Genomic DNA, 15885 nt, shown 5'->3' on the forward strand with positions numbered 1-15885 from the left:
TTTATTTATTATTCGTAAGTACACTGCAGCTGTCTTCAGACACCTCAGAAGAGGGCGTCAGATCTCATTACAGATGGTTGTGAGCCAACATGTGGTTGCTGGGATTTGAACTCAGGACCTTAGGAAGAACAGTGAGTGTTCCTACCACTGAGCCATCTCGCCAGCCCCCCAGCTGGAGTATTTTAATGTTGTTGTAACATTGGAGTAAAAGTTGATTGCATATTTAGTTATATAAATAAAATAACACTTTTCTGTGTAGCAGCTTCCAGTGGTACTTAGTTTATTGAGCTTGAACTCCAGGTGTCCTATCGGTTCATTTTGGCAGGTATTTGGCCCTACGAACTGGGTTTATGGTAGAAATGGAACCTCTAACCAGGTGTTAGCTGTGCTGAGGTTGGGGAGTTTGTTAAACTCAACTGGTAGGAAAATTAGAATAGCTTTATCTCATTATTGGTGATATTGACCATATGTTTATAAGCCTAAGCCATGTGTTTTCCTGTACGTGTGTGTGTGTGTGTGTGTGTCCTTTGCTCATCTTGGATTTTTTTTTAAATAATTTTTTTTGTGAGCCAAGTGTAGTAGCACACACGTTTAAACCCAGCAATTGGGAGGTAGAGGCAGATAAATCCTGAGTTTGAGGCCAGACCAGTCTACACAATGAATTCCAGTATAGCCAGGGCTTTATAGAGAAGCACTGTCTCAAAAAAATAAATAATAATAATAATTTTTATTACTATGCAAATAAGTGGATTTCATTGTGATATTTTTACACGTTAAAATGCTTTGTATTGCTATTTGCTCTCCTGCCTTACCTATCTCTGTCTCTTCCCTTTTCATGTTTCTCTGTTCCTTTTGGTTTTTTGTTTGTGTGTGTATATATATGCAGTATTTGTCTCCCTGAGTCTGGCTAATTCTGCATAATCATCTCCAGTTTCTTCCATTTTCCTACAAAGGTCATAACTATTTACAGATAAATAAAATTTAATAATATACTATATACCACATTTTCTTTTTAGCTCATTATTTTCTATTATACTTTTTAAAATTATTTTAATTCCAGCTTTCAATAAAGATGATTTGACCAGGCATCATGGTAGTATACATCTTTAATCCCAGCACTTGGGAGGCAGAGGCAGGAAGACCTATTTGAAGCTAGCCTGCTCTACATAGTAAGCTTTAGACCAGCAAGGGCGTGTCTCCAAAATAAATAAAATTTTAAAATTGATTGGCAGTTTGTCTTAAGTTACAAGGCTATCTTGCAAGGATGTCATTTGGTCTTTTGATTTTTATTTGTATATATGTTATTTTCATTTAAGTTATGTAATACTTATAAGTCAATAAATTTTGAATCTACTTTTGCAACTTTCATAGGTAATATTTTTTCTTTTGTATTGTTTTTAATTGTTAGTCTATCCCAAAGAAAGGATTTCAAGAAGTTATTTCTTGTGCTTAAATGTACATTGTAGCCGGGCAGTGGTGGCACACACCTTTAATCCCAGCATTTGGGAGGCAGAGGCAGACAGATTTCTGAGTTCGAGGCCAGCCTGGTCTACAGAGTGAGTTCTAGGACAGCCAGGGCTACACAGAGAGACCCTGTCTCAAAAAAAAAAAAATGTACATTGTAGTACAGATATGCCCATAAAACTTTTAGAAAGTCTGGAATTAAAACAGATTATAGATGCTGGGCGGTGGTGGCGCATGCCTTTAAACCCAGCACTTGGGAGGCAAAGGCAGGTGGATTTCTAAGTTCGAGGCCAGCCTGGTCTACAGAGTGAGTTCCAAGACAGCCAGGGCTATACAGAGAAACCCTGTTTTGAAAAACCAAAAAAAGAAAAAAAAAAAAGAAAAAAAAGAAAAGAAAAGATTATAGCTATGTTTTGAAACTTTTGGCAGTAAAACCTGATAACTTTGTCTCTATGTTTGTTTTTGCATCTTTGAGATAGCATTTCTCTGTGTCGCTCTGGCTGTCCTGGAACTCTGCTAGCCTCAGACTTGGAGATGTGCCTGCCTCTGCCTCCTGGGTGCTGGGATTAAAGGTGTGTACTACCATTGCCTGGCAACTTTGACTTTATTAGGAAACATTCAACAGAAATGTGCCGTTTATCTTCATCTTCTTCAAATTTTGTCATCTGGTTTTCCTTTGTCCCTGTAAGGATGACAGTAAATTTACCTACATGAAATTTACCATTTAAAAGATGCCATTTTAATCATTTTGATAGTCCAGTTCATTGATAGTGAGCACACTCACAGTTGTGAGCCATCACCACCATCCATTTCAAAATCTTTTCATCTTCCCAAAGTAAAACTCTATCCGTTGAACAATAATTACCACTTCCACTTTCATGCATCCCCTTAACCACCACCAATTTGTTTCCATCTTTAAATGTGAGTGTGGGAGACCTTTTATAATAAGCTGGACACACATTTTCCCCTTTGTGCGTGGTTTATTCATACGGCAGTGTTCATCCATGTGCCTTAAAAGGGAAGGGACTTTAGAGCTGGAAGTGGTTGCCTGTGCCTTTAATCTCAGCACCTAGGAAGCTTAAGCAGAAGGATCAAGAGTGGGAGGGAGCCCATGTAGCAGGGCCCTATGCCAGAACAAGAGAGAACAAAAAAGACCCCTATGACTCTGTGTGTGTGGTGGCAGTGATGGCGGCTGTGGTGGTTTTCTGTGACAAATTCTCACCAGGTAGCCCAGGCTAGCCTAGAACACACTGCTCTCCTGCCTCGGCCTAAGTGCTGTAATTATAGGTGTATGTCACCACCCCTAGCTGTTCATGGGTTTCTGAGACTAGGCCATTTTATGTATGCCGTGCCATATTTTACTTATCGATACTTTTTACCTTCTCTGTTTTTAAAATGTTTCATAAAGTTTTAATATATATTAAATGGCTTTTCTTATCATCTGTTCAGACAGATTCTTTCAAAATGGGACACGAGTTCATGAAACACTTCCCTAGCAATGCAGACAAGCTGACTAACCTGGATCTGGTTTCCAGAACTTTAAATTTAGATATGACAGACCAAGTTGTATCCCCAAAGGATGCCGAGTGCCATAATTCTGGTAAAACATCTATCAGTGCTCCTTCAAAAGGGCAACTGTTGCAAGATACAGCTAAGATGGAATGCTTGAATCAAACACTCTCAACTAACAAAAGTTGGTTTGCAAGTTACAACCCTCAGTCATTTCACCTGCTCAGCAGAGAACGAAGAAGAAGCAATCTGCAAAAAGAATCTTTAATATTCATGAAAGGAGTCATGGATGAATGCACTCACGTAGCAAACTTCTCAGGTACTAATTGCCTATGAAACTGGGAATATCTGGAGTATGTAAATACTCGTTACATACACTTCCTGTGTGGATAGGCGTTTTGCCTGCATGCGTGTCTATACATCACAAACATTCCTGGTGCTATGGAGGCCAAGAAGAGGTGTCAGATCCTCTGAAACTGGAGTTACAAGTGATTGTTAGCCACTAGGTGGGAGCTGGGAATTGAACGCAGGTGCTCAGGAATAGCAGCCAGTGCTCTCAACCATTTGAGCCCTCTCTCCAGCAATCTTGTGTTTGTTTTTGTTCTTGTCTCTGTATGTGTCCTTAGGATATTCACTCTAAGCCTAGGGATATAGCTTGCACAGTGTCTGGGTTCAATCCCTAGCAGTGCATCAACTGAGAAGGGTGGTACATGCCGTGATCTTAGCATTAGCACACAGGAGGGAGGGACAGGCTAGCCTCTTGGCCACAAAGTGAATTGGAGGCCAGTCTAGACTGTATGAAATTTTTTTAAAAAATGATTTTACTAGATGAATATTGTGGTACCATGGTATATTGTTTTGTCATTTGTCGTGTGTGTGTGTGTGTGTGTCTGTGTGTTGATTTGTATGTACATATACATGTGGAAACCAGAAGTCAACACAAGTGTCTTCCTCAGTCACTCTCCACCCTGGTGGAGCTTAATAATTCCACTAGACTGGCTTGGCCAGTGTCCATGCTTCCCCAGAGCCAAGACTAGAATGAAGCCCTCTGCTCAGCCTTTTAACATGGGTTCATGTGTCCATGCTTGTGTTGCAAGCCCTTGACTAAGCCATCACCCCAGGGTCTGAGGCAGGGTCTACTAAATTGTTCAGGTTGGTCTTGAACTTGTAGCCTCCTAAGTAGCTAGGATTACAGACTCAGGTATGGTGCATCTTCTTTGGGGAATATGATTTTATGTATTTATTCAAAACTCAAACAACTTTTTAATGTATCAAAATCCTATACTTAGTTCCAGTTGACCCAAGCCTCATTATAGTGGTACAAGCCAAAGAGGATGCCTATATTCCACGAACAGGAGTTCGAAGCTTACAAGAAATTTGGCCTGGTTGTGAAATCCGGTATCTGGAAGGGGGCCATATCAGTGCTTATCTCTTTAAACAAGGACTCTTCAGGTGAGGTGATTTGTCTAACCAGGTATTTATTTGTTGCTTGATTGGGGGATATTTTTTGCCTTAAGAAATATATGGAGGCCAGCAAGGAAGTGGACTAGAACTTAAAACAAAAATACATAATACTTTATATCTTACACTGAGGTATTTTTTCCTGTACTCTTATTTTGTCCTCTAGAGAATGAAGGATGTGGGATATCACATTTTATCAGATAGTTTTAACCAGAAATAATTTTAGAAATATAATAGTTATCTGCCCTTCCCCATATTTGTTAATGACTAATTCTTTACATTTCATTTTAGACAAGCCATCTACGATGCTTTTGAACGTTTCCTTCATAAATACGCTAACTAATTGGATCGATGTATTGTATAACATCTTATTTCCTACTAAAAGAGTTCACCCTATGATGATGTGAAAAACAAGCAGATAGCACTACATACCTGATTGTTGCCAAATTAGTATGTGTTGCCAGTGTTACGGGTCAGTTACCAACTGTAGATACATCTCAATAATGTAAAAACACCACTTGAATTATACAATCCTGAAATATTTGTAACTCTTTAAAAAATCTCATATCTGTTGTTACTATTTGTGAAAACATTTTAACTGTGAATAATTTATTGATTGAGAATAAATAGAAACTATTGGGTTTTAATAGAATTGTTGAAACTAAGATTGTAACATCACATGTACTGTATACTGTTCTGTGGCAGTTTTGCCATTAACATGATTTTAAAAACCCATGTCTATCCTTTTTGTCTGTGTAGTAGGTTTATAATCTGGTTTTCAACTTCAGGTAATTTATTGCCATAGAACTACCTAAGATATTAAATCAGTGTTAGCTTTGAATTATGAAAACATCCTTGAGTGCTGAGCTACACCCTATGTGGTAGTCTACTTGTAATCCCAGCACTTGAGAAGTGGAGACAGGAGGGTCAGGAGTCCAGTCATTCTCTTTTTCATAGCAAATTTGAGGCCAGCCTAAGTTACATGAGACCTTGTCTCAAAAAATATGCCTGGCGTGGTAGCTCATGCTTTTAATCCTAGCAGGTAGGAGACAGAGGCAAGCAGATCTCCGGCAGTGCCAGGGCTGGGACCATGCCTGCCCAGCTTATCTAGACTCTGAGGCGAGTCCCCAGCACTGCCCAAGGAAAACAAAAGCTGGAGGTGTTTGGGAAATGGGGGTTTTCTCTACTTAAGAGAGTTTTGTGTTGAAAAATGGAAATAATAAAAGCACATTGTACTAGATGGTGGGTTCTGTCAGACACTTTATACACCTGTTCTTCAGGTGCTTCCAAACTGGGTTAACAGCTTTGACCTTTTAATTCCAGAATTTAACAGCTACATATGAAGTGAAACCATTGTACAGAAAAGCATGAGGTTCTGCACACTGCTAACTTTTTAAGTGGAAATTATATGGAAAGATATTTGGTGCTAGTGTTAAACTGCTCTGAGCTAAAAGGTTGAAAAGATCAATGTGTTTACTTTGAAATCTGTATTGTCCTTAAATTTAAATTAGGTCTTGCTGGTCTATTGAGGATGTCTGGATTGTGACATACCTTTTGCATCTTTTTAGAAAGCTGCTGTGGCACTCTACTCTGTCACTAAAAATTCTAACAGCTATTTAAACATCTTCACTGTGAAGTCATGGGTAGCAGAGTAGCTTCTTTTTTGTACATTACTTTTTTTTAAGGTTTATTTATTTTATGTATATGAGTACACTGTCACTGTCTTCAGACACACCAGGAGAGGGCATCAGAGCCCATTACAGATGGTTTTGATCTACCTTGTGGGTGCTGGGAATTGAACTCTGGACCTCTGGAAGAGGAGTCAGTGCTCTTGACCACTGAGCCATCTCTCCAGCCCCTTGGAGACTACTTTCAAGTAACATTACAGTAGAACTGTTAGAGCTACAGCAATTTTGTATTTTCAGGTTTGACTACAAATACAAAAAAAAAAAACTGGCCATGGTGGTGATGGTACACACTTTTAATCCCAGCAAAGGCAAGCACTTGCTGAGTTGGAGGCTAGCCTGGTCTACAGAGTGGATTCCAGGATAGCCAGGGCTACACAGAGATACCCTATCTTGAAAACAAAACAAAACCACACAACAAAACAAACAAAAAACAAAAGAACTGGGTGTAGAGCCAGGAGTGGTACTACACACACCCCTTTAATCCTAGCACTGGGAGGCAGAGTCAAGGACCAGCCTGGTCTTCAAAGGAGTTCCAGGACAACTAGGGCTACCCTGGGTGTTACTGGTAGTACATGCCTGAAATTCCTGCACTTTCAAGACAGAGGATCATGTGAAAAGTGCAAGTGAAATTCCTGCACTTGGCAGCCAGGAGGTTCAGGCCAGCATAGCCTACTCTACATAGTGTATTCCAGATCAACCAGGACTACCTGTCACACGTAAGTTTATTTTCATCCTTTAAGTAACTGTTTCAAGACAGCATTCACAAAACTACCTAAACTTATTAATTCAGAGAAGAAAATGCCTTTACTCACATTTCTTCAAATCCACTCTGCAAAATAGTAGCTTAATACTATAAAGTCTCAAACCCTTGGGACAAATGGCTGAAATGCCTATCTAACATAACAAATCAAACCTTGCCCCAGGTTCTCCCACCATCCCTCAGCTCCTACCTGGTTTCCACACCCCGCCTCTTATATTGAACTCTCCAGCCCCCTACCCTGAACTTTGCCACCCTCAACACAGACACACACACACAAGTTGTATATATTCTTTGAGAAATTAATGTATTCTCAAAGAAGTTCTGCCTGCCATTTCCCTGCCACTTTTAGATTAGGTCTATGAAACACTACAGATTCACTCAGAGCAGAATTGTAAGGAGCTCGCCATTTTTGACCCAATTTTATTTGGTGTACATAAGGGTGGGCATTCTTATATGTATCTACTACTTTATATTTCCAACAGTCCTAAAGACCCTGGAGATTTAGCTCTGTAGTTATACTTCATGATTTACCAGTGTTGTAAGTATATCATTTTATCAGTGCATTTTAATGGGGTGCTTTCTCTATTATAATATTAACAATATAACAATTTTTAAAATATTTGCCAAATTTTATATTTCCTAATAAAAATATATTTTACAAATTATTTGCTTTGTGTTTTTTCTTTGTAAAGAGGTATAATTTCAACTACCAAAAGCATGTTTCATTTGATTCATGTGTCCAAATTTGAGCCATTTTTGTTTGCCCTTAGATATCGTACCCATAAGGTAAGGCAGAAATAAGGAAGGCTCTAACACAATTATCAGTATCTCTTTGGAACCAGCTTGGCACCCTGTGATCCCAGGAGGACAAGCTTTCTGACACTTGATTCTCAGTGTTTAACTCGGATGTGATTACATTAGAGATAGTAAACATATTGCAAACAAAACCTCAAGGTGTCAGTTAACCAAGGATTCCCTTTGGCTGGGAGGAATGGGATTCTGGACAAAGGTTGCCAAGGAATGGTTCGAAAGGCTGATGTAGTTGCTCAGATCCTGTAATCCCAACACTGGAGAGGTTGAGGCAAGAGAAGTTCAAAGTCAGCTGGGCTGACTCCATACCGGTACCATTGGTTTGTACATGCATCTGCATGCATGTACATGCCTTTATCTCAGAAGGCAGAGGCAGGTGAATCTCTGAGTTGTATGCCAGCCTGGTGTACAGTGAACTCAGAAGAGTTAGTACTACACAGAGAAACTGTCTCAAAAAATCAGTAATAGTTCTTTTTTGAGTATGCAGCCCTGTCTGATCTGAAACTCATTGTGTACACCAGGCTGGCCCTGAACTCATAGATCTACCTGCTTCTCTGCCTCTCAGCCTCTCTGCCTCCCAAGCTTTGGAACTAAAGGGGTGGGGGAACTATGCTGAACTGAATAGTAGAATTTTTTTTCCAAAGGTGATAATTTATTTAATTGATTGATAATTGATTAATTTATTTAATTATTCAAAGCTTTGTTCCCTATCATCAAAATCTTTTGCAAATACTCATGTGTCAAGGCTACTCCACCAGGATAGCTTGCATAATTTTGCTCTGAGAATGTCTGCACAGATAGGTACTGCCTGATAATCTGATGATAATCCCCAGGTAAATGATTTCCTTTTATGATATAGCTCTGCCTGGCCTGGAACTTGCTATATAGACAGACAGGGTTGGCCTCTACACAGAGATTACCTGCTTCTGCTTCCTGAGTGGACCTTTTGTAGTATGTTTATAAAATTCCACTTGATTGCTCTCCATACTTGTATGATGCCATAAAGTGATAACAGTACCACACACGGTTTTATTGTGACTACTGAATTAGTACATTATTAAACAACCTCAGAAAACAAAAGTGAATAAACATGGCTGTGTTCCAGCAGTGTTTTACTTAAGGGACTGAGAGCTGGAGAGATGTCTAAGAGGTTAAGAACACTATGCTGTTCTTCCAGAGAACCCAGGTCCAATTCTCAACACTCATGTGGAGTTCACAACTGTCTATAACTAAACTAGTTATGGGGTCTAGTTGTGGGGTCTGGCATCCTCACACACACATATATGCAGAGAAAATACTAGTGTACATAAAAAGTTAAGTCTTGTTTTTTAAAAAGGTAGAACTGAAATTTGAACTTCATATGATTTTTCACGTTCCATAAAATATCCCTCTTTTCATCTTTAGAGTGCTTTTCTAGCACATTCAAGACCTGGGTTTAATACCCAACAATGGAATAGAGGTGGCGGGGTGGGGGTGGGAAGGTGGGGGGGAAGTTAGTCTTAGTTTATGCTGTAAGGTGTGGACAGGGTTTGGCTAGGGCCATAGTATGCCAGTGCCCAAGCCAGGTAACCCATACAGCACTGACTTGTTTCCTCTCAAACACCTTTACACTACTGTGTATCATCTCCTTGGGATGGAAGCAGCTATCCAGTAACACAACTACTCCCACTCAAGAGCCATTCAATAATAAAAAGTTGGGCTAGAGATATAGTTCAGTGGTAGAATGATAGCATTTGTGAGGCTCTGAGTTTGATCCCACCACTACAAAATAATAATAAATTAATTAATATAATAAAGGCAGAAATATTTACATCAGGAAAAAAAAAAGCCATAAGCCTTTCCTTCATTTTCCCACCAATGACTTTGTAGGTACCAGCGTTATATATGGCAGACCTTCCTTCTTTTTTTTAAAGATTTATTTATTATATGTAAGTACACTGTAGCTGTCTTTAGACACCTGTGTAATTCTTTCAGATAGGAACAATTATGGGGCAGAGATGACACTGTGGGATAGCAACCCCATCCCTCACTTGATGCCCTGTCTTCCTGCTGGAAGTTCCCTCTCCCTACTGTGGACATTTCATCTAAGGACCCTCCCTTTGATTCCTGAGAGTCTCTTGCCTCCTAGGTCTCTGGTGCATTCTGGAGGGTGCCTCCAACCACCTATTTAAATCCTGAAGTTGCCTGTTTCCACTCTTTCTGCTGGCCCTCAGGGCTTCAGTCCTTTTCCTTCACCCAATACCAGATCAAGTTGCCTTCTCCTCCCCCCATTCACCTCCCCCACTCTGTCCATTTTCCTTTCCAGGTCCCTCCCTCCCTCCCCACTTGTGATTGCTTTCTTCTTCCCAAGTGTGACTGAGGTGTCCTTACTTAGACACTTCAGCTTGTTGACCTGTTTGAGCTCTGTGGGCTGTATCTTGAGTATTCTGCACTTTTTTTTTTTTTTTTTTTTTTTTTTTTGGCTAATACCCACTTATTACTGAGTACATACCATGCATGTCCTTTTGGGTCTGAGTTACCTCACTCAGGATGATATTTTCTAGTTCTATCCATTTGCCTGCAAAACTCAGAATATCCTCATTCTTAATAGCTGAGTTGTATTCCATTGTATAAATGAACCACATTTTCTGTATCCTACAGCTTCTGGCTATCACAAATAAGGCTGCTAAGGGGAGGTCCCAAGGCCTAGCACTATTCCTGAGGCTATGGAGAGCTCACAAAAAGGGACCTATCATGACTGCCCTCCAATAGACCCAACAAGCAGCTGAGTTAGATGCAGCCAGGCAGTGGTAGCTCACACCTTTAATCCTAGCACTTGGGAGACAGAGGCAAGCAGATTTCTGGGTTCGAGGCCAGCCTGGTCTACAGAGTGAGTTCCAGAACAGCCAGGGCTGTACAGAGAAACCCTGTCTTGAAAACAAAAAACAAAAAAAAAAAAACAAACCAAAAAAAAGAGTCAGATGCAGATATTTGCACCCAACCAATGGACAGAAGCAGCTGACCCCCGTTGTTGAATTAGACAAAGCTGAAAGAAGCTGAGGAGAAGGGCAATCCTGTAAGAGGACCAGCAGTCTCCATTAATCTGGACCCCCCAGGATCTCTCAAACCCTGGACCACCAAACAGACAGCATACACCAGCTGATATGAGGCCCCCAACACACATGCAGCAGAGGACTGCTGTGTCTGTGTTCATTCAGAGATGATGCACCTAACCCTCAAGAGACTGGAGGCCCCAGGGAGTTTAGAGGTCAGGCGGGATAGGGGTGGGGACATCCACATGGAGACAGGGTTGGGGGTTGGGGAGGAGGTGTGGGATGTGGAGCAGTCGGAAGATGGATGTGGGCTGGGAATGGAATATGGAGTGTAAAAAAATAATTTATTAAAAAAATCCTAAAAAAAAAAAAAAAGAAACCTAAGAAGAAACCTAATTAAGGAAGTAAAAGGCATCTACAAGCTACAGATTCAGTGTAAGTCCTACCAAAATTCCAATGATATCTTGAGCAGAATTAGAAAAGAACATCCTAAATTTCATATAAACTCACAAAACAACCCCAGGACCCAAAGTTATTGTAGACAAAAAGAGCAATACTGTAATACTGTAAGAGCAATACCTCATCATCTCACTTCATGATATACTACAGAGTTAGTAACAAAAACAGCAAAATATTTCACAAAAACACATAGACCAATAGAATAGAAGGCCCAGAAATCTGCACAGCTCCAGCTACCTAATGTGTGGTCAAAGTGTCACAAAAGAGCATGGAAGGGCCACAAAATAGCTCAGCAGGCAACCATGCTTGTCATGCAAGCCTGACTGCCTGGGTTCGATCTCTGCAATTCACTTAAAGGTAGATGACGGAGGATGCTGACCCCTCAAGTTGTCTGTGGATCTACACGTGTGCTATGGCACATGCATACCTATAAACACGATTCTTGCACACACCCACAATGATAAATAAAATGAATAAATTTAAATATAAAAATGGATTCAACTCTAGATTTCACTCATACATCTCTATAGGGAAATTTTTTATTGGATATTTTCTTTATTTACATTTCTTTTTTTTAACTTTTTTTTATTAGATATTTTCCTTATTTACATGTAAATTTCTCCATTCCCAGTTTCCCCTCCAAAAAACAAAGAAACAAACAAAAACAACCTTTATTTAAATTTCAAATGTTATCCCCTTTCCCTGTCCCTCCCCCCGAAACTCCCTATCCCCTCTCTCCCCTTGCTTCTATGAGGATGTTCTTCCACCCACCCACCCATTCCCACCTCCCTGACCTTGATACCCTACACTGGGGCATCTATATCAAGCCTTCATAGGACCAAGGACCTCTCCTCCCATTGATGCAGCTGGAGCCATGTGTACTCCAGGCTTAGTCCCTGAGAGCTTTGGGGAACTGGTTAGTTGCAAGCTGGTACAACCACTCTGGAAATCAGTTTGGCGGTTCCTCAGAAAATTGGACATAGTACTTACTTCCGAAGGAGCCAGCTATACCACTCCTGGGCATATACCCAGAAGATGCTCCAACATGTAATAGGGACACATGCTCCACTATATTCATAGCAGCCTTATTTATAATAGCTAGGAGCTGGAAACAACCCAGATGTCCTTCAACAAAGGAATGGATACAGAAAATGTGGTACATTTACACAACAAAGTACTACTCAGCTATTAAAAATGATGAATTCATTGAAAGTCTCAGGCAAATGGATAGAAGAAGAAAATATCATCCTGAGTGAGGTAACCCAATCTCAACACACATGGTATGCACTTACTGATAAGTGGATATTAGCCCAAAAGCTCCAAATAACCAAGATACAATTCACAGACCACATGAAGCTCAAGAAGAAGGAAGACCAAAGTGTGAATACCTCGGTCCTTCTTAGAAGGAGAACAAAATACTCACAGGAACAAATATGGAGACAAAGTGTGGAGCAAAGACTCAAGGAAAGGCCATCCAGAGACTGTCCCACCTGTGGATTCATCCCATATACAGTCACCAAACCCAGACACTATTGTGGATGCCAAGAAATGCATGCTGAAAGGAGCCTGATATGGTTGTCTCCTGAGAGGCTCTGCCAGAGCCTTACAAATACAGAGGTGGATGCTCTCAGACAACCACTGGACTGAGCGTGGGATCCCCAATAGAGAAGTTAAAGGACAGAAGGAGTTGAAGGGGATTTCAGCCCCATAGGAAGAACAACAATATCTATAGGTAAATTAATAGTAAGCTAGATTAGGCCACCAGAAAGTCTGAAATGGTGGGTGAGTGTAGTCGTACCTGCATGTAATGTCAACACTGATAGATGAGACAAGAGGTTCACCAATTTGAGGCCAGCCTGGGATATACAAGAAGAACCTGTCTCAAAACAATAATGCATGCTCTGTTAGGCTGGAGAGATGCTCAGAAGGGAAGAGTACTTGCTCTTACTGAGGACCCAGGTTCAATTCCCAGAACCCACATAGTGGCTCACAACCATTCATAATTCTAGTCCCAGGGAATCTGATGCCCTCTGTGGGAAAATAATGCACATATATACACATACACACATATATATGAAGGTAAAATACCCACATACATAACTTTAAAAACTAAAATTTGTTTCTTCAGAATGGGAAAAGAGAAAAGGGTCTACTTTTCTCTTTTTTATTTTATTTATTTTATTAAAATATTGTTAAAAGATTAAATATTACCATTGCATTTTTGAAAGTTTTTTTAATTTAGATTTTTTTCCATGTGCATAGGTACTTTGCCTGTATGTATATATGTGCACCACATTTGTGCCTGGTGCCCAAAGAGGTCAGAAGTGGGCACTAGACAGATCCCTTGGAACTGGAGTTACAGATAGGTATAAACCACCATGTGTGTGCTGGAAAATAAACCCAGGTCCTCTGCAAGAGCAACAAGTGCTCTTAACTGCTGGCATCTCTCCAGCCCTAGAAGTTATTATTTTTAAAGATTATTTTATGGTGTCTGTCTGTATGTGTATGTGCGTCTAAGTGAAGATGCCAGTGGTGGTCCGAACATGGTGTCCAGGTAGTTGGGAGCTATCTGCTATAGATTCGGGAAACCAGGTTCTAGTGCCCTGCAAAAGCAGTGAGCACCATGACCAAGGGAGCTCTTACAAGAACCACATTTAACTGAGGCTGACTTACAGGTTCAGAATTTCTGTCCATTGTCATCAAGGCGGGAGCATGGCAGCATCCAGGCAAGCACAGAGCAAGAGGAGCTGAGAGTTCTACATCTTCATCTGAAGGCTGCTAGGAGAAGGCTGACTTTCGGGCAGCTAGGTGGAGGGTCTTAAAGCCCATGCCCACAGTGACATGCCTACTCCAACAAGGCCACAGCTACACCTACAAAGCCATACCTCGTAATAGTACCACTCCCTGGGCCAAACATATATAAACCATCACAGATGCGGAGGTGGGAGGATTAGTAGTTCAAAGACATCTAGGGTTACATGAAACCCTGTCTCAAAAAAACTTGACAGAGGGATAGAAAGACACCAAATAATATGAGAAGGTAGAGAGACAGCCATCAATTCTAGCTCTGCTGCTACAGACTGGAAGTTCTTAGCCCAGACACATAAACTTTTGGGATACTAAATTCCTTTTTCAGTAAGACTGCTTTATTGAAAGCTGCCTAAGCTTGAAGAGTTGTTTTGTGCCTTATATTCTCAAGTAGAAATGAAAATTTCACCGGGCGGTGGTGGTGCATGCCTTTAATCCCAGCACTTGGGAGGCAGAGGCAGGCAGATTTCTGAGTTCAAGGCCAGCCTGGTCTACAGAGTGAGTTCCAGGACAGCCAAGACTACACAGAAAAACCCTGTCTCGAAAAAAAAAAACAAAAAACAAAAAACAAAAAAAAAAAAAAGAAAGAAATGAAAATTTCAGGTTTAAGGCCAGCTTTAGCTAGATAGTAAGACTGTCTTTGTTGTTTTGAGACAGGGTTTCTCTGTCCCGAGTTTAAGTGATCCTCCTGCACCTCTGAGTTTAGCTGAGAATACAAGTGCCTGACACCTTGCCTGGCTCCTCCATGGTTCTGAACTAGGAACTGGAGGAAGAATCTGATATAAGCTATATTGTAGCTATAAAGGAAAAGTCAAGGAACAAAATGGAGGTTAGCAATGGCAAACTGGCTCAGCTATGGTGCCAGTAACAGATGGAACACTCAAAGTTCACAATTTGAAGTTGTTAAAAGGACTATTTACAGAGGTATAGACTATCTTCAGAGAATCTGGAGCCAGCTAGTACACCATAAAGGCTTATTAGGTTATTAAAGGTTATTATCTCTATGGCTAAAAGGGCAAAGATAAGAAATACAGACCAGGTAGAGAGAAAACGCTGCTGATAACCTTTGGTGATCTGCCTTAGGGAATGAGGACTGTGAACTTCCATATCTTCAGACCTTTCTAATATTCAGATACTAGAGGGCAAGACTGCACACTGCTACTATCTGGGGACATTAGACTTCTCTGGTACAAGGTCAGGAGGAGGAATGCCAAGTTGAGTGGCACACGACTACAGCTCCAGGAACAACTTGGGAGGCTAAGTCTGGTAGATTTTAAATTTGAAGTCAGTCTAGGCTACATAGCAATATCCTGGGCAGGCTGGGCTACCTAATGCGACTCCATCACAATAAACATACCAAAATAAAACAAAACAAAAAATACAAAGCAACAAATAAAACACAGGATAACCCATTTTCTAGACCCTTCCTATGGAGATATTACTCTACCCTTTAAAAAAAAAAAGATTAATTGATTTATATGAGTACACTGTAGCTGTCTTCAGACACACCAGAAGAGATCCATGTGGTTGCTGAGAATTGAACTCAGGACCTCTGGAAGAAGAGTCAATGCTCTTAACCGCTGAGCCACCTCTCCAGCCCCCATTCTATCTCTTAATAAAAGTTTTCTTGCTTGCTCTTCAAAAACAAAACATGAAACAAATAAAAAAGAACAGAAAAAGGCTAGAGTGAACAACAACAAAAACATAGAAGCTGTTTACAAGAAGCAGTTATGGCCAGCAGTGGTGGCACAAGCCGCCTAGCAAGAAGCAGGGGGAATATCTGAGCGTGAAGCTATCCGGGTCTTCAGAGTGAGTTTGAGAACAGCCAGAGCCTCACAGAGAAACCCTGTCTTGGGGGAAAAAAAGAAGAGGAGGAGAAGGAGGAGGAGGAGGA

At 40.7% G+C, this 15885-nt stretch overlaps 1 protein-coding gene across 4 annotated transcripts in view; it reads left to right on the forward strand.

Moving 5' to 3' along the window:
- Window positions 1–5674, forward strand: part of Abhd18 (abhydrolase domain containing 18) — a 41409-nt gene extending 35735 nt beyond the window's left edge. For 3 of the 4 annotated variants that reach the window (XM_031376691.1, XM_031376690.1, XM_031376692.1), the window contains 3 exons: window positions 2914–3292; window positions 4263–4425; window positions 4726–5674. In XM_031376691.1, the coding sequence (XP_031232551.1) occupies window positions 2914–3292; window positions 4263–4425; window positions 4726–4777 (594 nt within the window). In that variant the 3' untranslated portion in view covers window positions 4778–5674. The remainder of the gene's footprint in view (window positions 1–2913; window positions 3293–4262; window positions 4426–4725) is intronic. The other variant, XM_031376689.1, reaches the window with a different exon arrangement.
- Window positions 5675–15885: the final 10211 nt, after the last annotated feature.

This window comes from Mastomys coucha, unplaced genomic scaffold (genome assembly GCF_008632895.1).
Source record: "Mastomys coucha isolate ucsf_1 unplaced genomic scaffold, UCSF_Mcou_1 pScaffold17, whole genome shotgun sequence".
NCBI lineage: Eukaryota > Metazoa > Chordata > Mammalia > Rodentia > Muridae > Mastomys > Mastomys coucha.